At 41.6% G+C, this 26,555-nt stretch overlaps 1 protein-coding gene across 5 annotated transcripts in view; it reads right to left on the bottom strand.

Annotated features, from left to right (window-relative positions):
- Positions 1 to 26,555, bottom strand: part of RBM33 (RNA binding motif protein 33) — a 134,181-nt gene that overhangs the window by 29,240 nt on the left and 78,386 nt on the right. For all 5 annotated transcript variants that reach the window (XM_007983596.3, XM_007983597.3, XM_007983593.3 and 2 more), the window contains 5 exons: positions 15,841 to 15,973; positions 15,095 to 15,438; positions 13,228 to 13,536; positions 10,903 to 11,190; positions 7,377 to 8,030 (listed from right to left, as the gene is read on the bottom strand). In XM_007983596.3, the coding sequence (XP_007981787.3) occupies positions 7,377 to 8,030; positions 10,903 to 11,190; positions 13,228 to 13,536; positions 15,095 to 15,438; positions 15,841 to 15,973 (1,728 nt within the window). The remainder of the gene's footprint in view (positions 1 to 7,376; positions 8,031 to 10,902; positions 11,191 to 13,227; positions 13,537 to 15,094; positions 15,439 to 15,840; positions 15,974 to 26,555) is intronic.

Genomic DNA, 26,555 nt, shown 5'->3' with positions numbered 1-26,555 from the left:
ACATAGTATTTAAAAATCTTAAACATTTATAATGTACTTGAAATTGCCTTACATCCTGGACACACAAAAAAAGACCAAACCCCCACTCAGGTAAGCAGCAGTAACAACAAGAGCCGGCTCTGAAAACACACGGTCAGACGGGAAGACCAGCCTGCAGAGGAGCAGTGTGTAGGAGCAGCCATCCAGGGAGGCGTCCCAGAAGACGACCCACTTAAGTTGGATCCAAAGTAGCAAGTGGGCCAGAGATGGCACATCCAGAAAAGGAGCAGGAGAGACAGTAGGAAATTCTAACCCCGACCAAAGTGCTGAGGAATTTCCATGGCTTCTTAGGCCAGTGGTTCCCACAGGGTGACAGGCAGCCTCAGAAGCATGTGAATGCACGTTTCTGCCCAGCTCTCAACTCAGTGCTCAGCTGTGTCTCATGCCCTTCCACGTATCAACACTTAGGTTAGAACCTCAACAAAATTTGCAAACAATGACTGTCAATCTTTTGTTTGGGTTTATAGAGGATGAGGGACTCACTTTAAATATCTAAATAGTAATGTTTAATTCTTAGAACTGTTAACTACAATAATTCAAAAAATGAAATCAAAATAGCAAAAATTACTTCCTAATTCCCACCAATGACCTATTTCAAAAAACATAGTATAAAACAAAATCCAACCGATTCAAGCAGTATCTGTATGAGCCATTTTCCTTTCTTTGCAACTCACTGTAGAAGAATCAAAAATGTGCTGAGCGGGCCAGAAAGAGAGGACAGCCAAAAGCAGTGGGCAAAAATGGCTCTGAGATCTCCACTCCGAGGACCTGGAGCTTCCAAGAAGCAGGACTGATTCCCGAGCCCAGGCAGAGAAGGAACATCTTCTTGCACCAGAAAGTGAGGACATGTTCCAAGAGTAATGGCAACAAATCAAAGGACACAGAAGTCAGTTTAAAGGGGCTCTCCCTGGTCAATCTGGGACAATTCTAACAGCAACATAAATAATGACAGTGACAGTTCATTGCACAAAGAAAGAATGCATAAGCCCATACTGACATAAATAAATGAACAAATAAAGGAAGGAGAAGAGTAAATTTTCACAGCAGGAGTATGACAGCTAACAAGTACAGGAGTGTTGGCATTAGAAAAACTTCAGTGCCTGCTAACAATAGTGAAAATTTGATCAGAAATGGGATATTCATATAGTCCCAATAGTCTCAAAGTATCTTCCTATAAATTACTTACCAATTACAAAGGGTAAAACTGTAACATTACAGAGGAGAGACTTGGCAAACACCACTTTTACCCACCCCTCGCCCCATCGAAGTTAATCCTGTCAATACTGGACAAGCCTCCCAACTGAATGCACTGGGAAGGACCTGATATCCCCTCTGGGGTGTTCCTGCCAAATATGGACAACCCAAAACTGATCAGGACAAATCCTAAGATAACCCAAATTAAAGGGCATTCCCTCTGCTCTTTCAAAAGGTCAAGGGCAAGAAACAACAGATCTAGGGGACACGATGAATACAACGCATGATCCTGGACTAGACCCTGGCAAGGTGGAGGTAGCTACAGAGGACATAATTGGGCCAGTGAATAAAATCGAAATATATACTATGAATAAGATGATAGTATTGCATCGGTTCACAGCATTTTTATTTTTGATAATGTACAATTGTGGTTGTGTAAGAGGATATCTGTGTTCTGAGGTACCATGTCTCCAACCAACTCTCTCAAAGGTTTGGGAAAGAAGGTTTTTGTGCATGCAAATGGGCAAAAAGACCAGGATAAAGCAAACTTGACAAAATGTAAACAACTGGTGAATCTGATAAAGGACATATATGAGTTTCTCCTACTGTTCTTCAACTAAAATTATATTAAAACATTCCCTTTCCCACCTCCTCAAGCTCCACAAAAGAGATCAGGTATATATACATATCATTCCAAAAGTGGGAATAACTTTTGAGAAGGTAGAAAGGGAAGAAATTTACAAATGCAGTCCAACACCACAAGAGCATGATCCCACAAATAAACTGGGACCTTCGGCATGTAGCATTTTGACAGCCTTTTAAAAATAAAATACAGGAGCATCACAATTGGACAGCTGGCTTTCCTGCGGGGGCATTCTGTGCTTTTCCCATTTCTCTGTGTGGCCAACAGAATAAAGGACTGTTTACTTAATGTGCTGCCAAATTCTTAAAATTTTCATTATCTTGATTAGAATAAAGCAGCTGAATTCAGTATTTGCTCTCATTTTCTTAAAAAACACTATAAACAGCCACTCCAAAAAAAAAAAAAAATTTTCTTTTTCCTTTAACTGAAAGGGTAGTAACATTTATTGAGCTATTATCACATACTCAAGCACTGTGCCATTCACTTTACATGATTATGACAATTAATCCTTGCAAGGATCCTGGGAGGACAGTTGGTTCTCATTGTACTGATGAGGAAACTGGGATTCATTCAGGCCAGGTAACCAAGGTTACAGAGATGCAAAATGAAAACCAAGATGCAAACGCTTCAAAGACTATACCATTTCCTTAAATAGGAAGACAGAAACTGAACACCTAAGGCAAAGAATTTCCCCTGGCACATGTTTGTTCTAATTCCCCTTTCTTGTGTTTAATCACGCAGAATGGTTTTAGATGACTACAGTAAGTTTACACTAAGTAAACATCTTATACTTTTTATATTTGCTCTGTTATTACTTGAATTGTTTTTCTGGGAATTATGTCTTGGTTATGAATAAAATTATAATGTAACAAGGTTGTTCTTTTGGTTTCTTAAACACTTAAAAATAGCTTTCTGAGAAATGGGCAAATGAAGAATATTTCTATATTCTAAGTAATTAAAAGAGAACCATTCCATCAAATATAATTCTATAGATGAACTATTTACTTAATAGTCAGGAAGGCACATGAAATTTTAGCAGTATTTCCTGCTATCTAACACTACTTACAAGCAGCATTAATATGTTCCTTGTGTAATCTCACCTAGCAAATCCAGACAATAAATGAGTGAAAAAAAATGGAAATTCACATACAGAGATTGATGCGCCTCAAAACAAAAGATCTCTCTCTGTTTCAAATTCCCCTAATATTTCCCTTCAAAGTTTTAAATGTAAAATGTGACTTAATTTGATTCACACAGAAATGTTCAAGGATAGATTCACAGCACGTAGCAAATGATGGCTATACTTAACCAGGACACAATATGCACTCCCTTTCCTGGGCCAGCGGCCCAGGTTCTGGAACCAGGATGATGGAACCCCAGCCACTCGCCAGGCCTCTATTCACAGCTGAGGCTACTCACCAACCAGGCTGCTTTTTCGTATATCAAATCCTTCTCAGCCTAACGTTCCAGGCAGTCACTATCAGTCAGTTGCGTTGGCAACCAAAATGAAACCTAATCATCATCATCATCCTAGGAGCCCCCATTAAGCATTTTCCCAGTCAATCCGGACTGCTAACAGTAGAATATTGTACCTAATCAAGAAATAAATAACACCATGAAAAACACAGCAGATGGGTAAAGAGCATAAGATTCAGCATTAAACCACAGTTGGAAGCCCAGCTCTCCCACTTAGTAGTTGTGTGGCCCTAGGCTAGTTACAAAACCTCTTTGAGGTTCAATGCACTCGCCTCAGAAGGATGTTGTGAGTACATGCTCGACACTTAATAAATGATAGCCACTGCTATTATCCGGCATAAAATCACATATTTCTAAAAGGGGCCTTAGAATCATTCTACAAAGAAAATGGGAAGTCAGGAAGTGCTTCTGTGTACCAGAAGCTTTCGTTTGTTGACTCCTCATAGCAGACTTATTAACCCCACCTGCAGATTGGAAATTAAAGTTCAGAAAAATGAAATGAATGTTCAGGGTCCCAAACAACAGACAACTATTCAAACAGGAGTCTTTCTACACCCAAAGCCACACTGCTTTACCCCATCACATGACTGCGTGCACAGGTGAGCTCTCAGTCCTACAGAAAGGCTCCGATCGCTATACTCTACAGCAAGAAATTTCAGAGCAGCCAACAGCAAACACGATGCCAGCAATGAGCCCTTGAATCTGCAGTCACTTTTCAAGCTTTAAACCAAGACGCTGACCCTACTCAACACAATCATGTAAGAAACAATACCAGGAATCATGCTGTTCATTTCTTTTCAAAACTGTTCCCTATGTGCACGCATACTGCAGCAGCAGCCACAAAAGGGACCACCATGAAAGGACTAGACGTTCTCTTACAACGACAAGGACCAAGGAAAATCACCTGAAAGGCGATATAATTAACCACAGGGCAGACTGCAAAAACCTACGGTCTTAAGACTTGGCCTCCCTTACTTTTCAGAAAATCCAGTTTAATAAAATCCAACGATAAATTATTCCATTGTAAGTAATGAAATATCGAAAATACAGAAGAAAACTCCACTTGATTCACAATTGCCTCATAGACATGAGTATACTCACAGAAACCTAATGAAGTTGTGTATCGTAGTAAGAAAAGAAGAAAACTGTGCTTTCATAAACATGTGAAGAATCCTGTGGACACGTATTTTAACTGCAGTCACCCACCAACCAGAGCACAAGTTCCTGAATGGCACTATGCAAAGACAGTTCACTATCCTGTCTAGAGACGTGAAGAATTAGGAGGCTACTGAATGCAAAGAATAATTTAATTAAATGCATTAGATTTAGTTACACTAGTTAAATTAGAAAATTTAGGTTAGGTTAGGATATAGTTTAGGTTAGAAAAATGGGAAACATGAACCAACAATAAAATGTTTTTATTAAATAAGTAATCATAAAACTAAAATGTATATAATGATATTCTGTATAGGTACTATGTACAAGTTAATCCTCCCCAAATGCTAAGCTCCTGTCAGCCAAGGCCTGCTCAGCCCTCAGCTCATTAAGATTTCTGCAGGCAGAAAACATCCCTGAGCATTAAGATCACAGTCCCCAGATGCAGAGAATGCCTCAGCAGCAGTCAGGAACAGAAACACAAGCCAAAATAAACATTTCCTTTTTGTATTGTCTGAAATAAGCACAATTTGCAATTAACCACCATTAGCAATATGTTCAAAGAGTCCTCACCCACAAAAAAAAAACAAAAAACAAGGCCACTAGGCAAATACTGTTTGTTCTGGTTCAGAGAAATATGAACAAGAGATCTTCCCTGCTAGGTCAAAAGTGCCAATGTGCTATTGGAGGTGCCTGAGTAAACTCTAAGATACTCTAACATGTGGGCTAGTTAACTTGAGGTGAAAGATAAAGAGCTGTTCCAAAGTACTGATTTGACAGCTATTTTCATGAAAAAATCCTTTGCTTTTCCTATTTATTGTAAAATTAGCATAACTTTGGAATTAGGTCTGATATAAAAATAAATTTTTTCCACTGGAGAAAAGAGTAAAAATTCACGTAGATAAAATTCTTTTAAAGGAAAGCTGTTTATGAGTGTAAAAGCTGCTCTTTGATGGTAGAAACCGGACCCTTCACTTCCCAGCCTGCCAGTGCAGAGTACATGCAGCCCTCTACATTGGCCATTGTAATAAACAGCACCAGTTCTGGTTGCTATGGGAAAAGGTCCAATTGCCAACAATGGGCAACATCTCATCTTAAAAAGTCTGTAACACAAGTAAAAGAATGAGACACTGATTAACACAGTATACCTAAAAACAAGGTCAAAAGCAAAAGGGCCATAAGCACTGAAGAATACTAAGGAGTGCTTGAGTTCTCACTGAAAGGTAACAAATTCATGTAATATGAAAACATGTGTATGTAATATAATTCTTCTCAACATTTCTAATTACAATGAACAGATGTAAGAAAACAGATTCAGATAAAACAAAATTATGCATCCTACTGGATATTCTACATATAGAACTTCTAATTAGAGTATTTTGTACAAATGTTCTTATAGCACATGAAAAAGTCATAGTTTTGTTCCACAAACCGAGAATTAAAAGCACTAAATCTCAGCTAATTAACCAACAAAATGAGTTATTCTTAAGCACAAGCAAGGAGCCGAAGTAATGTACTCCTTCACATGCTCACATGTCCTACCATCCTGAAATGGACTAAAAGAGATGTTATTTTCTTTTTTTACTGTATATATTTTTTTGTGTCTTTCACAGCAATCATTGCTAGCTGGTTTACTCTAGAAGCCTATGTTTACAACATTCCTACTTTCTTCCTCAGTTTACAGTATAAAATTGCATACAATGAATAGCACTTTTATACAGCACAGCAATTACAGAGACCATAGAATTTGTTATAGAATTCGTTTTCATGAAAACAACAGATAAGAGCTATTTACCACAACTAAGTAAGACTATATGGTGGGATAAAGAAGCAAGTGTTCGACAGATCACTTCTCTATGGAAGAATCTTCTGCAGTGGAAATCTATCTGCAGTGACTGGTTTTATTTTAGAGTGCTGAACTAACTTATCCAAACTATAGTGGAAAACTGGACTTCCTGTGCCTGACTGAAAATGACCTGATATGGACACTGATCAAAAGAAAGAGAAAGAAATGAGGCATGCTCCACTTCTGAAAGCATGTGGTAAGAGCATACAGGACTTCAATTCTAAATTCTATGATGTCTTTTTTTTTTTTTTTTTAATGGGGCAAACTGAAAACAGAAAACAAGTAGTAGTCCAGCAGTCTGGGACAAAGCTGATGAAAATGAGACACACACCTGCGCTGCCCACACTCCCACTGTGCCCACAGCTGCTCACTGAATCTCAAGCTATACACAACAAAGGATTTGTGTAAAGGAAAAGTTATCTCCAAAACAAACGTAATGATTTTATCACAAATTATCTACAAGAAGAAGCTGAAACTGAGTAATATCTAATTTAGGGATTGTCACACTGGCCTTTCATTAAGACTCAAAAGAGAAAACTAAAACACGTGCCTCATAACAACATTCTGCTCAGATGGGCGACACCTGCAAAGGCAGTCCCATGAGGTTATGACGCTGTATTTTTACTGTACCTTCACTATGTTAGATACATTTCGACACACAACTACTCACCACTGTGTGACAACTGCCTACAGCATTCAGTACAGTAACATGCTGCACAGACTTGTGGCCAGGGAGCAACAGGCTGCACCGTGCAGCCTCGGTGTGCAGCAGGCTGTGCCGTCTGTGCGTGAGTACATGCTAGGATGTTTAGACAATGACGAAATTGCCTAACAACACATTTCTCAGACATATGCCCGCCGTCAAGCGACAACTCTTATACCAACTTCGAGTAGGTAGAGGTTGGTTACAAGACTGCAGCAGAGGTCATTTTTAACTCTTTCTTCAAAAATATTCTCTGCAAATGAGGGCATTCTATGTGAAACACAGACTCAAAGAAGCTCTCATAAAACTTGTCAACTTACCCCACCTGACAGCCTAATCACCCTGACCTTGGAGCTGATGTGGGGCCCGTCTCCACCACCACTGTTTGTCCTGTGCGTGACAGTCCTTTTCACGCCAGGCTTTGTGTCCTGGGGCCGGCCCTGGATGGACGCCACTCGAGGAGTCTGGGGCACAGCGGGCTCCTCCACATCTGTGGGTTTGATCTGGAGTACTTTATGCAGCGGCTGAGTCTGACTTTGAGGAACTGTTCTGGTCTGTCTCAAATGTTTCAGTGGTTTCATCTGTTGTCCTTGATACTGCATGTTGGCACTGGATGGTACAAAATTTGATGTTTTGGGCTGAACGGTTGAAATACTGACATCCTGGTTTTTAACAAGAAGTCTGTTTTTCACATTTTGTCTGACCTGTGCACCTGGAAAGGGCAACAGTGGGTTACCATTGGTGGGTGATGGTGACAGCGCCTGATCTTCCTGCTCCGCTGGGGGTGGGGGAGCATAGAGCTGCTGCTGCTGCTGCTGCTGCTGCTGCGCGAGTCTCTCCAGCAGCTCCTTCTTCCTGGCACCAGCCTGCTGCTGCCGCCGTAACTCCTTCTGTTTCAGGATTTCTTCTCTCAGGCGTTTCTGTTCTTCTATCTTTAAGCGATATAACCTTGTTTCCTCATCTTCATCAGGAAACTAAAATGGAAAACATACACAGTTCACTTTGCTATACAGGCAAGGTGCCCATTCCAGTCCATTTCAATAAACTACAAGAAGACATTTACCAAAAGTCCTTTAATTCAGTATCTGAAAGAAGTCATTCATAATCTGTTTGAAGACTTTAAGTATAACTCCTTCCTCTGGGGAGAGGGGAAAAAAAAACCACACAGCTAAAGCTAATTTGGAAAATCTTATCAGAATATTAAAAATGAAATAATGTAAATTTCCACTCATTTACAAGTTTGAAACCAATTAAACTATTCATTTAAGATATCAAAATATGTTTCAAACAGGAATGGCAGCAGTAGGGAGGCCTGCTGTCACACAGGTTTTATCTGGCTCTTCCCTGACAAACCAACAAAAGGTGGGGTGTAAATGACCTGAAAGGCTCTGATTAGAACTATTGATTTTTCGTACAGAATTTTCAGCCTGATCTCAAACTCATTTGTCACAGAATAATTGGTTATAATGAACAGCACAAGTCAATCTCTCTGACCTTGAACTCATGCACTCTCCTCAGAATCAAAATGTTGCCAATTGCAGTATTGGAATATTAATGGTATATAAGGAACGCCTTTAATATTCCAAGCTCCAAACCATTCTGCAAGTCAATACAAAAAAATCTTTGAACAAGTCCAGTAACTTTCATAAAAAGCATCCAATAAGGAAAATGTATAAAAAGTTAAGCATTTTTAAAGAATTATATTCTTTAAAAATCATCCATATCCACAGACCCCGTATAAAAGAATGTAACAAGATTTAATCTATCTAGAATTCAGCTATTTCACCATCTTACTTTCCCTAAATAAACCTTAAGAATTAGGAACTGAGGACAAAAGCACAGCTGAGGAGTCGGCTGGTGCCCTGGAGCTTGAATGCCTGGTGCCAGCCCTCACTCAGGGATTACTTGTCGACCTGGAAGCAATTCTGACCAACTCTCTTCTCTAATTTCACATCTAGGGCAGATTTCAAACCGCAAAAATGAAGGTGGGTGAGAGGCTGTTTATACAGGCAGGCATACAGAGCAAGACGTGACATCCGGGGGGATAGTGGACATAAGGGACATGGGCATCGGGGGAGCAGACAGCCGGGGACATATTAACAGGACCCAAGGCGCCACTGCCTCAAAACACATGAATAATTACTAGTCATTGGAATTTCTTCCCATGCAGTCAAGAAAGAGTTAAAGCATGTTCAGAACAGCAACTGAAATACTTGGAAAGACTACCGACTAAGCAGATTCACCCTTTATTATATCATCATCAAGTTCAGGGGACATAAGAAAATAAGTCACAGTTAGCTAAGCAAAACAAACAGAAGACCTTTCTTTTAAAAAGTAAAAAAATATATATAATCCTGGTCCCCTTTATATACAGAGAGAAAATTAAAAGAAAATAATTCAAGACATTCCGTTTATACTACAGCAACCTACAGGTTCCATTTCACTCAAGGCATTTTTTTGAAATAACTCTATGGAAGAATCCTTTAGAAGTTCGCCTAAATCAACTATCATGGAAGGAACTGATAGCCAGATGTGCCAGCAGGATACCTGAAAGGTAACTTTCCCTACTAGGTAGCCCTATTGTTATATAAGTAACGAGTGTGTGACTTCATTTTTCTGAAGCAAATCAGTTATACATACTGCGTCAGGAGCTGGCTATATACACTAGAAGCATAATAAAACTTTTATCAAAGACTTCTTTATAAACTATTCTAATCCAGTTTGTAAATCTACATTATTTTTTCACATACTGATTTTAAAACCAAAAGTCACCTGTGTTCTAATTAAGAGTTCATCGTATGTTAATATTTCAACTTTGTACTTCGAATTTGGTAAACAACACATTACAGCTGCTACAATAATGTATCAGAAGAAAATCTGACTGAAAAAAAATGAACTGATTAAAAGGTAAAACCAGTGTTAACTGGTTTTTATGAAACTAAGAAAGCATGACTTGCCTAAATTCTTATCTAAAGTCATTCTTCATGACACCTATATTGGACAAGTTTAATTCATTGCACTGCTTCAGAGCACTCCACACACATTTCACTAAGGCTGACACGCCCTCGAGGTGCCAGCCCTCGGCACAGGCCGCCCTGGCCGACCCCACTTTACCAGATGAAGAGACTGAGGCTTGTGGAAGAAGACGGCCTCGACTAAAGCCAGGTAAAGACTGAGCTGCATTGATTATTCATACTTACTACATTCTGTGCCTACTGAAAAATTAGAAACAGCAGCAACAACATATACAATTGTAATTCAACACAAAGCAAACCCCCAGAAATCTTAAAGACCAACAAGAAAATTGGTACTATCTTCTAGAAGTTAATAGTGTAAATTAAGAAACAGTCGTAGAATCCTACGGGATTCACCAGGTGTCGGCACATGACACCCCACGGGCTGAATCTGGTCCACCACCTGGTCTTATAAGTAAAGTTTTACTGGAACACAGCCACATCTGTTGGCGGAAGAACTATATTTAAATTGCCTTTGTGCTAAAATGGCGAGAGGGGTAATGATGACAGTCTGGACTATAAAGCCTACAATATCTATAAAATACTTGGGCCCTTTACAGAAAAAGTTTGTTAAGCCCCAGTATATGTCAATTCTATATAACAGAACAGTAACTGTACACGTACATAAATAAAACCTAATCTTGTAAACTAGAGAGAATACAAGTGTTTTTTTTTTAATAAACACAGCTGTTAGGTTAAAAAAAAAGGCCAGGTGAAAAAAGCAGGAAGATTTTGTGAATCACTTACTAAGTGAGAGCGAACTGAGACATCCAAGTTGATTATAAGGCTTCTTGTTTGAGACCAACCTTTGTTAATAAGAGAAGTGTCCTACCTCTGGTTCTGTTTTTGCTTCTTCTTTAGGTTGAGCCACAGGGCTAGCTGGCTTGACTTTCACTTCCGTCTTTCCCTGTGAGCTCCTGGAAGCCGCCACGGCCCGCGAGGGTGGTGACGAGCTGAGGATGGGTTTCACTTGCGCTGAGGGTGTGGCAGAGCAGCGGCTGCTGCTCATTTCGATCACGTGCGGCGGCGCGATGGGTAGTTCCCGCAAGTTGCTGTTCCTCGGCGCGGCGGGCTGCATTTGCTGCAGGGGCCGCTTGCTCACATTCTGAGACGTTGTGTTCTTTCCGCAAAAAGAGAGAAATTCTCGTTGTAAGTGGAAGGTTGGCAGAAGGAACATTAAAAGGCACATTATTAAATAAAAACACAATAAATCATGCTCATTAGCAAATGACTTCTCTTTTGGGGAGTGGATACTTTTCCCCTTGGTTAATACTTTTTTGCTCATACATAAATGTCCCCTGATCCATGTGGCAGCATGCCTCATCCTAATGTTAAGGACTTCCACTGGTAAAGGTGTCATACTTGCCTACAGACTTCCACTGGTAAAGGTGTCATACTTGCCTTTCTGTAATTTATAGAAATTACACCAGGCTGATCTTTAGCAGGTGCTTCAATAAAGGGACTGACAGTTTTAAAAGAATTGAGACAGCCAAAAAAGCACTCTATCTGCCACCAGAGATCAACAGGATTCACCTGCTACTATTTTACCTAGTCACTTAAATTTAAGCTGGAACAAGGAAAGAATCAAGCACCAGGTCAATGTCCTAAGAAACATGACCCCAGGGAGAAGAAAGGTGCCAGAACGTTTGACTCGAGAGGAAATGCTTAGTCATGTTCATCCTGGGGATTCTCAAGAGAGAACCAACACCTGGAGGAGGCAAAGAGAACACGAGAGCTGGAAGGGAGGAGGGGGAAGCAGGGGGATCTCCGAGGTCACAAAGGTCAAATATCTCAGTGCACAAGAGTCACGAGAATAGACCACCATTATTTTTTATAACCCAGGTTATAAACCACCCTCTTCTCAGATTTGGAAATCCTTTCTAGGAAGGAGGGAAGGAGGGAAGGAGGGAAGGAGGGAAGGAGGGAAGGAGGGAAGGAAGGAAGGAAGGAAGGAAGGAAGGAAGGAAGGAAGGAAGGAAGGAAGGAAGGAAGGAAGGAAGGAAGCAAGCAAGCAAGGAAGGAAGGAAGGACGGACGGACGGAAGGAGGGAAGGAGGGAAGGAGGGAGGGAGGGAAGGAGGGAGGCAGGGAGGCAGGGAGGCAGGGAGGCAGGGAGGCAGGAAGGCAGGAAGGCAGGAAGGCAAGCAAGTATCAGGAAAACTGAGATTCCAAGTAGCTAAGTAACATGCCTAAAGCTCAAGGGTGAAAAGGAGACAATACTAAAAAAAGATTGACAGGTGAGAACCCTGACCACTGACCACTAGCTGCCACACTGTGTCTCTTTTTCCTAAAAACCAAATTACAAAGTCTCATATATGTATTTAATGGAGGCAAGAGCCCTGACCACTGACCACTAGCCACATTGCGTCTCTTTCCTAAAAGACAAATTACAAAAGCCTCTTATATATATTTAACGGAGGCAAAAACCCTGACCACTAGCCACACTGTGTCTCTTTCCTAAAATCCAAATTACAAAAGCTTCTTATGTATTTAATGGAGGACAAGGGCAATGACTGTGGCCTTTTATTTTCCGAGCAATGTATTGTTTCCCAGTTTCTTTTAATGCATGACAAGTCACACATTTGCTGATGGTGCTTGAGAACACAACCCCACAAATAAATGTATGCTAGTCTCTCTGGACTGAGCATAAGCTCCTTGAAGGAAAGGAATTTGTCTCTTCTGTTCACTGTTGTATTCCCAGGACTAGAATAGTACCTGGCAACAGAACAGTCAACATATTTTTCCTGAATTCATGTATGTATTTATTCAGAGACCAAAAAGACAGAGATAATCTACACATCAAAAAATAAGCCACTGATAAAGGGAAAGTGACTACCCCCAAAAGTATTTTCTAAAGTTACATGTCTATTAATTCCTATCTATCACTATAGAAATATCTAGATATAAGAAAGATGCTTAAGTAAATATTAACACAGTCTTTGAGACACAAAAGGAGTATCTTATCAATTATTGTAGTCAAGAAAACAATCACCTGAGTGCTTTTTAAAACATGGATTCACTTCAGAACTACGTACAACACGTTTTAAAAGTTGAAATCAGAATTGGAAAGTATTCTAACCTACAAATGATGCCTCTCAAGTCCTGTAAGTTACAAAGCCTCCCAGGAAGACACAGGGAAGACACCCCTTGACACTCACATGCCGCAGCCCCTGGCGCTGGGGGCACTGCATCCGGCTGCTGCTGGCCTGAGGCTGAGCGGTCTGTACATGAGGCCGGAACTGTGGCTGAGACATCGGCATCAAAGGAGGGGGCGGGACGGACAGGTGGTGGTGGTGGTGGTGCTGGTGCTGCGGCGGGTGCTGTGGTGGGTGCTGGGGCGGGGGCTGGTGCTGGGGCGGGGGCTGGTGCGGGGGCTGGTGCGGAGGCTGATGCTGCGGTGGGGGCTGTTGCTGAGGTTGCTGAGGCTGAGGCTGATGTGGAGGGGGCAATGGAGGATGCAATGGCCCCTTCCATGTCCAAAGAAAGAGAAATAACAGTTCACAAATGGTTATACCAGGCATAATCACTTCAATCATCTCCTTAAAAACCTCAACACAAGAAAGGCACTTTCACTGGTACCAAAACTTCATTTTAGACTCGCTGATGAAGGTAATACTATCTTAAATGCAGTAATAAGCCAGAAGCTATTACCTTAAATTTTATATTTAATCCAGTAATTCTAGGATTGAATTATCCTAAAGAAATAAGTATGCAGACAAACTCCTAACTCTAAAGTATGTTCCCTGTAGCACTATGATACTGAAGTATGGAAACCAGTATACACACATGCAAACACACAGACAGCATGAAAGGGAGCCGTGAACAGCACTCTTAAATGATGGCATCAAAACCAACTCACTGACATGAAAAGATCAAATGATACATTACACTGGAGGGAAAAAAGCAGGTGGCGAGAAGATGTGCATTTTAAAAAATACCCAAAAAAAATGCTCCTGAATTGCTTCTAGGTAACGAAAGTATTTAATTTCCTTTCTTGTACTTACATATACTCTAAGATTCTGCAATGGGGATATATTAATTGTATTTTTTTAATAAAAAGAAAAATTCTTTTTTTTTTTTTTTTGAGATGGAGTCTTGCTCTGTCGCCAAGGCTGGAGTGCAGTGGCCAGATCTCGGCTCACTGCAAGCTCCGCCTCCCGGGTTTACGCCATTCTCCTGCCTCAGCCTCCCAAGTAGCTGGGACTACAGGCGCCCGCCACCTCGCCCGGCTAGTTTTTTGTATTTTTTAGTAGAGACGGGGTTTCACCGTGTTAGCCAGGATGGTCTCGATCTCCTGACCACGTGATCTGCCCGTCTCGGCCTCCCAAAGTGCTGGGATTACAGGCTTGAGCCACCGCGCCCGGCCGAAAAATTCTTAAAAACATTTTATCTTCCTTTAACACCCTAGATAATACTCATTTTCCTTTTTTAGCTTAGATACGTATTCCATGTGTTTTTAAATAGTTAGTTCAAGTTTACCATCGCTATGTATTTTAATAGTAACCCTACAATACAAGAAGAAATACACACTTGGTAAGAAAGATTTACAGACACATGTCAACCCATGAAGCAGAAGCCGGTCAGCAGAGGGCACTCAAGGCCCTCAAATAACCAGGGAACAGTAACATTTTCTTCCCCCCATGCAAAGACTCTTCAAAACTGTCTACTGCAGGAATGTAATCTGACAAAGTATTTCCACTGGTAAACCTTTCATGAAATTTTATACAGATGAGTAAATGTATTATCAAAACATGTCCTAATTTTATTAGTAGAGCCTTTAAAAAATCCTAATAAGTAGCATTTTTCAATTCCCAAAAAATGACATTTTCCAATTTTTTTCTTGTATTGAGATAAGCAACAATGTCAAAAAAAAGTTGTCTTTAATAAACAGTACATTTAAGACTAATACCCTTATTCTTTAAATAACCATAAATTAGTAGGCTCAAATAAAAATGTTTAACTTTATGAAACACAAAGACTCAAAGCTACACATTTTTTCCCTGAAAGTTCGCTCAGGACGCATACCTGCAGGTTGGGCTGTGCGTGTGTGGGCAGGAACGGCTGTCCTGGGCCTGGCAGGAACGGCTGTCTAGGAGGAATGAAGGGCCGTGTGGTTGCCGACCCAGGCTGGCTAAAGTGCAGAATCCCCACCGGACCTGGAGGCTGCAGGGCTGGTCGTACGGGCCGCTCTCTTGGGAACACTGGCTGCTGTCCTTGCTGATTAAATGCTGGTCCTGGCTGAGTGAATGGTAGAGGACTCTGAGTAGGAACAGGATGGCTACTGTTAAGAAGGGTAGGAGGCGGTGGTGGTGGAGGGGGACTTCGCTGTTCCAGAAAAAGATGGCTCGGGAATCTCGGTTCACCAGAAACTGAAAGGTAACACAACAACATTAACTTCAGGTTAAAAAGACCACATGCTGCTCAGAAAAGCAATCTGAAGCACTATCCTAATGTGGACAAAAATCACAAGTGTTGACAGGTTATGAATATTTGGAAACAATTTCAGATTTTGCCTCTTATTTCTAGATTGCTTCGTTTGTCATTTTCTATACATAAATTCCTCCTTTATATGAGATGTTCCCATTTTGGATACCAACAATATCCAATTTTAGCACCTGAAACGATAGGCAGAACTGCTATGGTACAAAAACCTGGCATTCCTAACAACATCTCCAACTGGGAGTTAAATTCAGTTTACAAAATAAATGTGTTTGGGCACATCACCCAACACAGCTTCTGCTGTCACTCCACACCACTCACTCTTTCTGTACCTCCTAAGAAGAAAGGGTCTCGCTCCTGAGGCGGGGGTGGGGCTCTCCACTGGTCCTGGAGAGGGAGTCGTGGGGGCTGGCTGAAACTGTTGGGAACAGGTCCAGGTGTATGCTGTGGAAATTCTGGTGGGCCCTAAAGAACAACAACAACAACAGAGAAACAGGGAGAAGGACAGAAAAATGGTATGTAATTTTCAGAAATATAGACCTGGTTCCAAGTTTTCCTCGAAAATGTCAAGTAATGTGTCTCCTAATAGTCATTGTCTTTCTCTCTACACACACACACACACACACACACACACACACACACACACACGAGTCATGCATCGTTAATGACAGGGATACATTCTGACATGCATCCTTAGGTGATTCCATCATGCGAACACCACAGAGTGTATTGTAATCACACACACACCCACCCCTAGACGGTAGAGCTTTCTAGACACCTAGCCTGTATAGTACACACCAGTAGCTTGAAGGCTACACATCAGGGCAGCATATGACTGTACTGAATACTGTAGGCAACTGTCACACAATGCTAAGTATCTGTGGATGTAAACATACCCAACTCTAGAAAAGGTTACAATAAAATACAGTATTATAATCTCATGGAAATACCGCCGTCTATGCAGTCCACCATTCACCAAAACATCCTAACACAGCACATGACCGCACATAGTAACATACAAACTAAGTGTTAAACAACAGGTGATTCTGCTATACTAAATGATCAAAAATCGAAACACAGCAACTACAAATTAAGTCAATGTTTTAATGTCATTGTAAAACAAGAATATTATTTTTAAGCTTATTGAAATCCATCCAATTATTAGCCTCTTTCCCATTAATCCAAAACACTGTCATGACATTTATCTTTTTAAAGATGCTAATCTTTGCTATTTAACACGACTGTAGGCTGCAGCTACAAAATGGCCTCACTTTAAAAGAAAAATTCAATCAGCAATTCTTGACTTAACAGAAAAATGTGAAATGTTTAAGAAACCAAATTATTACAAACAAAATAGTACAGAGTCCTTTGGATAAAAAAATTTATTTCTTACAGATTAACTTTTTTCAAAAACTACATGTTACTAAAACTCGAGAGACAAATTAAAATTACTTCATTTTTCAGTTGGCCTTTCAGTTACTCAGGGAAATTTTTTTAAACCACTGTATTGACCTAAGCAGCCTCATAAAGGTAAAGAAATGTTCACCACTTTTTCACTGCTCCAAAAAGAATTAACTATTAACTATCATCAAAATAATTTTCATTTAATAGCACCTTGTTCTTTGAAACTGAGTCAATTATTTCACAACTTTTAAGTATTACTCTTCTCACAAACTTACACTCCCAATGCCTTGGCCTGTCATTTTATTACTAATTAGCTGTTCCCTCGAAATGCAACATTTTCTAGCACTGAAAATGCTCTTCTGGCCGGGCACGGTGGCTCAAGCCTGTAATCCCAGCACTTTGGGAGGCCGAGATGGGCGGATCACGAGGTCAGGAGATCGAGACCATGCTGGCTAACATAGTGAAACCCTGTCTCTACTAAAAAAAAATACAAAAAACTAGCCGGGCGAGGTGGCGGGCGCCTGTAGTCCCAGCTACTTGGGAGGCTGAGGCAGGAGAATGAACCCGGGAGGCAGAGCTTGCAGTGAGCTGAGATCCGGCCACTGCACTCTAGGCTGGGCGACAGAGCCAGGCTCCGTCTCAAAAAAAAAAAGAATGAAAATGCTCTTCCACACTGCATTTCCCTTCCTTCTCCCTGCAAAAGTCTGTTCTACCCATGGCATTGAGAGAACAGACAAAATGAACACTAGTATAAACACCAAAAAACCTTAAGATTGTTGGCTACAAAATAATAAAGAAATGTTTAACACACAAATATTACATCTTTATAAAAACATAAACTTTAGGCACTTATTGAAACATGTACAACAGGAAGTCCAAAGCTGAAACTCTCGTGGTTTTTATTACTTTAGGTGAAACAAGGAAATCCGTACCAACTATTGCCTGACATTAGGGAGTGTCACTTCTCTAGATAAAGACATCAATTAAGACACAATGAACCCAATAAATGTCAGTAACTGAGGAATATATTTGTAAGTGAGAATACATATCATATACACGGTCTTTTGCCCCTAATAAATGTGTATACTTTATCATAATGATAATTTGAAAATTCACTGATAAGATACTTTGATATGGATCTCTTTTTTTGAGAGAGAGAGAGAGAGAGAGAGAAACAGAGTCTCACTCTGTTACCCAGGCTGGAGTGCAGTGGTGCAATCAGCTCACTGTAGCCTCAAACTCCTGGGCTCAAGGGATCCTTCCACCTTAGCCTCCTGAGTAGCTAGGTCTTACAGAGCATGCCACCATATCCAGCTAGTTTTTCTGTAGAGGCAGGGTCTTGCTATGTTGCCCAGGTTGGTCTCGAACGCCTGGGCTCAAACAATTCTTCCACCTCAGCCTCCTACAGTACTTGGATTATAGGCATGAGCCACAACACCTGGCCAATATTCTTGAATATTTAATATCTTTACTTTGCTAATAATATGCTAGAAAAATACTTCTAATAGCACAGGCCATTACATACTGTTACTCACTAAATCTGCATGAGGAATTTCAATGAGCTTGCCTGCTTTCTCCCACTGCCAAAGCTTTTTCCTCTTGTTTTAAAATATTTTCATCTTTTGTTTGAAGTCAATGAAACACATGGTGTGAGCATGAATGTATCTCCTCCAAAATAATATTGTATTCCTCCAGGTAACTTAAATGTTCTCTTTATAAAGTATAGCATTAGTATTCCATCTCTACTTTTGTGTATCAACATGATTCTGACATATACAGACAGTTCCTGACTTACAACAGTCCAACTTACGATGTTTGCAACTTACAGCGGCCTCATCCTGATGTAACCCACCGTAAGCTGCGGAGTAGCTGTGCAAGCATTTCAAAACACGTCTTAAAATAATCTTCCAAACTTTCTGAATGACAATAAATTAGCAATCAAGGTTCTGCATTATTTCAAAAAAACGTTTAAATAATGCTTCTCAGAATGACAGGGAATAAAACAAACAACTGCCTGCCTCTGCATGCAGAGAGGTTTGACTGATCACATTGTTTCCAACCCACGCAAACCGGCACTGGTGGTCCTGAATAAACATCCTTTTCCAATTACTCATAAGCTGTTTCAATGCACACTTGCCTACGCTTATTTCAGGGGAGGAGGCACACGGGAGGGGTTTCAAACAGATAAATACAAAAGGAACCAGCAAGATTCATTAAAAGAATTTGCATTGAGAAATGTAAAACATATGGATGAAAATGATGTCACTGAGACACCAAAAAGAGACAATATCATAGCTTGAAACAAGCTAATAGTTGTGAAAAGTAAAAATCACTCAAATGTAAACTCTTCAAATGAAAAATGGGTATTTTATAACATTTTACCTTACAAATACGAAATTAGTTAACACCTCTGGAAACTATGAAAAACCATTTCCAACGTTAAGTGTGGTTATGATAGCTCTCTTCATGTAACTGAGTCAAGATCAACCACAAGTAGGTCTGATGTTGGTTTACCCAATCACCTAGATAAGAGTTTGGATGGGGCTGATTTCGATTCAACAGAGGGAGGAGGTTTCTAACACTCTCCCAGCAATAAACACATCCTCAACCCACAGAAGCACTCACTCAGGAGGAGGAGCACTGCCTGCTGGGGACGATCTCAAAGCAAACGGGACTAGAGCAACTTCAAGGTCCAAGCCAACTCACCAACAGTGGGTCTGTTGATGTTCTTGAAATTATAGACCAGTTAAAAGACAAACTGGTAAATCTGGCTGGCACTAGTGCAGCCAGGCACACCCTGGGCGTCAGGTGACAGCAAGAGTGGGTCAGGGAGAAGGAGCCCCGAGTAACAGCCAGGATGAGGTGTGGGCCTCTGTCTGCCAAGTCTGGAACCTGGGAGGTGCTCACAAAGAGACTGACTGAATTAAATGTTCATTTTCTTACTTTTCTGGTAGGTTTTGATGCCTAGTGGGAGCCAGATTAGGAGACCTAAGAACAAAGTCTCAGCACGGGTTAGAGTTGGGGAAGTGGGTTCTAAATCAAGGCTCAGGTTCTAGGTGACAAAACAGGAAGGTACTAGCAATGCGAATGGCCATTCTTTCTACTTGCCAGGACTCACAGCCTTTTTATAGCTCAGCAAACGCTCCTACACACTCCCTACCATACAGTGACTGACAACTGCAGGGATTCTTGCAGAACTTAAACAACCATGGCGAATTCAACATGGACCAGTCAAGAACCAACATTTTATAAGCAGCCACTTTAGAACGAGGACCAAAGGGAACTCAGGCCCCCAGTACACTGGCAGAATCCAGGAATTCCTGGGTATGACGCTGTCACCACTGTCGATACCAGGGCCCCATGAACTCATCAACACACAGTGAGGAAACTAAAACTTACGACATTAAATCACTGGTCCAAGGTCACAACACTGTTTTAGTATTTTTATTTTTCTGTAAGTTCACTCAACCACAACAGGGATTTCAATATTCAAGAAAACCAAGTTAAAGCTCCTGCAAGGGTTCATTTTATTCATGACATAATAAAAACACAGTGGAGGGAGTTTCAACCCATATAATAAGAAATCTTATCAAAATTACTAAATTTGGGTTACAACTTTTCCCCGACTTAGATATAAAAATGGTAGTGTACCCCCAACTCAGAAGGTGGACCCTGGACACTCATCACGTTACGCACTTCCCCTTTCCATCACAGGTATTTCCTTGAAAAATGTTCACTCTTACATTTCTGTCTCGGCCAAAATGCAAAATTACTACAGAAAACAGCTTCTCTTGTAACCCTTGGTACAGAACCTTTACCTCCTCCTGTCCCTGTTTCACTCTCTGGTCACCTCCCTGTATCAGGAGACGCCTGACACAGGGCCCAGATGGACCCAAGCCTCTGACTCCTCTACCCCTGTGGCCAGGCTCCTAAAGGCTGGAACATGAAGAATCCCATGAATTGGAATCACTAAAAGCTTTTATTTTGTTTTAACTGGCTCATCAGTGTCAATCAGCAGTCTTACGCCCTTCTCTCACTGCCCAGGATAATTTCACACCTCTGAGCACCTTCTAGTGATTCCACCACACAGCTGTCCCCTCTACCTGCAAGGCCCTCGGCATCCTCACCGCACCTCCTTCCCACCCTTCTCTGCATCCACCTGCATCTAAACATCACTTTCTACCATGAGTAATGGACTTGCTGCTAATTTTTAGCAACAATCTATTTGTTAAAAATAAACATAAATTCTCACTCTATTATACATTTGGTCAGATTTTTCATTTAAAAGATAGGAACAGTATGCTGAAGTAGAACAGAAGGTGAAAGTCGGCCACCGATGTGCTGACAAGCCGTCAGCCCTAACTACAGTCAGCACACTTCAGGGCTCGTAACTCATTAGCTCTACCAGTCACTACTATGCTAATGAGCTGGCAAAAAAGCAGACATCGGGAGGTGCCAGAAAGAACAGGAACAGTAAAATATACTTTCAGAGAAAGCGGGAGAGTCCTTTGGGCCTATTTCCACTTAACCCTTAAACACATTTTTATTGTATTAACAGCTGGAAATCAGCATCACTGGGCGTGAACAGTTTTTATCAATTTATAATTATTTTGCCAATCTTAACAAAGAGTAAAGCAAAGCTTGATGTATCAGTCATTCAGAATGACAGGTAATTATGCACTACCACTCTCTCCGATCTCGGCTCAGTTTCCCCTTCACCCCTTTCCGGTGTGCCAGTTGCCAGGTGTGCAGCTGCAGGGTGCACTGTTCCCACAGGACCAACCAGCAGCAGGCAGAACTCCTCCCCAGGTGCAGAAAGAAGGGCTGCTTCTGTAGCTGGCCTTTTGTCACTCAGCTCTCATGCCAGGGAAGTGCCAGTTCTCTTTAAATTTTGTCTATAATTAGAACAAGCTGAAAGAGGTCCTGATCTTTCAATCTTCGTTATTTAATAGGTGAATCCCTAGTATTTACTACGGCTTTTCTTACTGGGCTTAGAACTGGAAAACGCCATTTCTTAAAAAATTCTGTAGTTCTTCTAAGTTCCATGATTGTATCTTAGTGCCACAAGTCGCATCCTCAATAGTACAGAGGTCCTCACTTATCCATAGTTTCATTTTCTGGGGTTGAGTTACACACCATCAATTGAAATCTGAAAATATTAAATGGAAAATTCCAGAAATAAACAATTCATAAGTTTTACACTGTACACCTTTCTGAGTAGCATGACCAAATCTCTTGCCATCCTGCTCCGTCCACCCTGGGGAATGAAATCATACCTTTGTCCAGAGGACCCATGCTGAAGACTCCCTGCATGCTAGCCCATTAGTCACTTGGTCAACGTCTTGGTTATCAGATTGATTGTCACAGTACTGCAGAGCTTGCATTCAAGTAACTCATATATTACTTAATAATGGCTCCAAAACGCAAGAGCAGTAGCTGTTTTATTGTATGATTAGCTATTGTTGCTCATCTCTTATTGTGCCTAATTTGTAAATTAAACTTTATCCTAGGTATGCATGTACAGGAAAAACCACGGTCTCTACTGGGGGACTTGCAGTACACGCCCCTTGGATAAGGCGGGCACCACAGCACCGGCCACGCGGCTGCTGCAGCAGGGCTCTTTATAAACCCTTCATCCACCTTCCATCAGGCAGTTAATTTCAAGTCCTCAAAAAGACAGATTTTTCTCATTATAGATAAGACAAAAGGTAACTGGGAAAGCAGACTGGCTTCCACTCCACCCTGAGCAGAGTCAACCAAGGTTCGCTTTTTTACTTTGCCACAGGTTGTCATCAGGGAAAAGGACTCTGTCTTTAGCCCTTTCGTCCTTTTTCCAAAAGAAAAGAGTTACTGAATTAGAAGAATAAACTCAAAGAGTTTAGTCCACAAACCTAGTTTTCCATAAAAATTCCAAGCCACCTGAGAACTAGGTACCTTACTTCTTAGGTCTCTAAGCACTATCAGATTCCCTGGAAGATTTCCCTGGAACTTTAATGTTGTGATTTTCATCTCTTCCCAAAACTCTCTTTCCTTTAACTGACTATTTACATGCTGTCTAAATGCACAGTCACTGGCATTTGAATGTTACTGATACATAACAAAGCCCCCAAAATTCTCTCTCATGATAGTTTTTTCACACTCAGTGGAAAAGAAAAGCCTTTAAAATCCATCACTAATGTTCAAGCAGAACTTTATTCTAACTTCCAGCGATCCTGCAGGTGGCCCAGGTTGAGAAGCAGCACTCATCATCTAACCTGACAGCTCTCCCAGCCCTGTCTCCATCCCAGCCACTCACCAGCTACAGCCTTGAGCTCATGACTGAATCTGTCTGGGCCTCAGTTTACTCACCTATGAAACAGCGATAACAATAGTACCCACCTCACGGGGGCAGGAAAGTCCTTAGGACAGTACCTAGCAAATAACAAAAGTTCATCATACATGTCGTTATCATTTTTACACGATTTTGTAGACAGCAGCAGTTTTTGTAGACAGACTGTAAATATGATATACAGCTTCTGAAATATGTCCATGTCTTCTGTAATATTTCCATGTTTCCAAACAGGGTAAAAACCAAATCAGTACAGATTCCCTGTTTGCATTCTTATTTCTGAGTTCAAATCAGAAATCCCTCATAAAGTACCAGCAAGTCCTAGAAACTTTGTCTCTTGAATCTCTCCAAACCACTCCCACTTCTCTCTGCCCTTCAACTGTCGGGTACAAGAGCTGAGACCAGACCTGCCTTATACATCAATGTGTTTCCGTGCTTGGCCCAGTGCCTGGCACACAGGCGGTTATAAATATTTAATGGATGAATGAAATGCCTGTTTGTAATAGCAAGGTATTCCCCGAGCCTCACATTCTCAACCTGGAAGTACTGCACCATGCTGTAAAACCAGCTGCCCACAAAACACGGGGAGAGGTGCTGAATGGCTGAATGAAGGAAGAAGGAACAAAGGTTAGGATGTACTGACCTAGACCTTGAGCAATGAACTGCCTGAGGCTTTCGAGCTGAGCTGATGTGAAACACATACATGCACTCGGACCAAAGAGAAGCCAAGATCTGGGGTGATCACTGGTTTACAGACAGAAAAATTAACAGAACTGAGTTCTTACATGTATAACAGAATTTTTTTTGTTTTTAAGAGACAGAGTCTTGCTCTGCCACCCAGACTGGAGTGTAGCGGCATGATCATAGCTCACTGCCTCCTCAAACTCCTGGGCTCAAGTGATCCTCTTGCCTCAGCCTCCAGAGAGCCCAGGACTACAGGCATGAGCCACCACATCTGGCTGATTTTTAAATTTTTTGTAGAGATGGGGTCTCACTGTGTTACCCAGGCTAGTCTGAAACTCCTGGCCTCAAGGATCCTCCCGCCTTGGCCTCCCAAAGCACTGGGTTTACAGGTGTGAGTTACTACATCTGGCCGGTAAGAAATCATTTTAACTCGTATTCTATGTAATATTGTTAGAGAAAACGAGTGAGAGGACTATGCTGACTGGCTTCTTCCCCCTGCAGCTGGGAAAAGAGTGAGGGTCACCGGCGGGAGGCCAGAACTTCCATGCTAATAGGGTTTGGCTTTGCATCCCCACCTACATCTCATCTCCAACCGTAATCCCCACAGGTGGAGGGAGGAACCTGGTGGGTGGTGACTAGATCACGGGGGCAGTTTCTCCCACGCTGTTCTCATGATGGTATGAGAGTTTTCACAAGATCTGATGGTTTAAAAGTGGCACTTCCCCACTTTGCTCTCTCTCCTGCCACCATGTGAAGAAGGTGCTTGCTTCCCCTTCGCCTCCTGTCATGATTGTAAGCTTCCTGAGGCCTCTCCAGCTATGCGGAACTGTGAGTCAATTAAACCTTTTTTCTTTATAAATTACCCAGTCTTGGGCAGTTCTTTATAGCAGTATGAAAACAGACTAATACACATGCTGTCTCATTTAATCCTTATCACAACCCTGCAAGGTAGGTATTCTGCTCCCAGAAATCTTCTGACCACTTAAATAACCTCCACTTAGTACAAGGTTAGAAAGTGGCAGAACTTGAATTCAAACCCAGGCTGCCTACCTGCAGAGCACACTGGGGATTCCTTGGCATAAACAGCAAATGGGGAGGGATTTTTCTCACATTCCCTAATCAGTCCCTAATCATATGTTTTATCATCACATATGTAAGTGTAATTGTGCAAGTCTATGTGTGTTTCAGAGGCAAGAAAACCAGTATGTACTACATCAAGTCAAAAGTCAGATAGCCATGGAAATTCCATGGCAGGCTTTAATAAGTAAAAGAAATTATCAGTACTCACGTGACCAGTCTACAAGAACTGCATTAAAGAGGTAAGACCAAAGACGCTATCTAAGATGTAGAAAGAAACCATTTACTCAGGGTGAGTAAACAAGGCAATTTCTGACCTTGGAAGTTAGTTAAATAGAGCAAGAATGGGAAAAGAAGGATTTGCAAGTGTAGCCTGGAGTCTGTACATGCTATAGGCAGGGTGCTGACTCCTGAAGCAGTTGGGTGAAGGGCAGTGAGGAGGGAGTAACATTATGCCACCAAGTGCACAGGATCCAAAGAACCTGAAGTACACACCGACCTTTACAGGTGGGGAGGCTGGCCCAGGGAAAGAGAGCACCTGAATGGTAGATAAATCCAGTCCAATCAGGAGGAAGTCACGACGGCCCATTTTCCAAGATGACAAAGGCCCGCAAATCAGTCAAGTGGTAGCAGGATAAGAAAAGAGGGCAGATAATGCAAGACACCTCTCAGAAAAAAACATTCAATGACTGATCCATGAAATACACCAGAGTGAAAAGGGTTGCCTCAGCTGGGACAGTGCCTCACGCCTATAATCCTAGCACTTTGGGACCCCAAGGTGGGCCAATGCTTGAGCCCAGGAGCTCCAGACCAGCCCAGGCAACATGGTGACACCCAATCTCTACAAAAAGTACAAAAACAAATTAGCCAGGCATGCTGGGAGACACCTGTAGTCCCAGCTACTTGAGGCTGCGGTGAGAGGATCCCCTGAGCCCGGGAAGCTGAGGCTGCAGTAAGCTGCGATCACACCACTGCATTCCAGCCTGAGCTACAGAATGAATGCTGTCTCAGGAAAAAAAGCAGGGGTGGACGGTTACCCTTCTGGCAATGTCAGATGCTGCTGGACACAAGGGAGAGCTCACCCGGGCAGATCTGTGGCTTGCCACTGCTCTCATAGAACTTGAGAGTTTAAATATTTAAATAAGTTGTTTAACTTTTAAGCTTTAAGATCCCAAAAGCTGCTCACTGACTGTTAACACTATTGCTTTTCTGAAACAGAAGTTTGACAAATAGCAGGTCTCCTGAAATGCACAGTGTCACTTTTCCTGTTTTGTTTGTTTTGAACACAAGTGGCACTTTTCTCTTTTCCTCTAATTACACAACTTAAATTCCAATGAACACGTCAGCCACATGGAAAAGACTGCTTAACTGCTCACCTAGCACAAGTTATCACTTATTCCTTAGTAACAGAGCCCTAATTTTATTCAGGACAACACTGCCCAGATAAAAACTACATATTCCAACTTATAAGGAGGGTGACATTTGGCTAGACTCTGGCCAACAGGAGCAGTTGTCAGCTGGAGGATGGGTGGCAGGGAGCTCCCTGGGGGACAC

The sequence above is a fragment of the Chlorocebus sabaeus genome, chromosome 21 (assembly GCF_047675955.1).
Source record: "Chlorocebus sabaeus isolate Y175 chromosome 21, mChlSab1.0.hap1, whole genome shotgun sequence".
In the NCBI taxonomy this organism is placed as follows: domain Eukaryota; kingdom Metazoa; phylum Chordata; class Mammalia; order Primates; family Cercopithecidae; genus Chlorocebus; species Chlorocebus sabaeus.
Note: the sequence above shows the minus strand (reverse complement) of the source record. Positions and strands in the feature narration are given on the sequence as shown.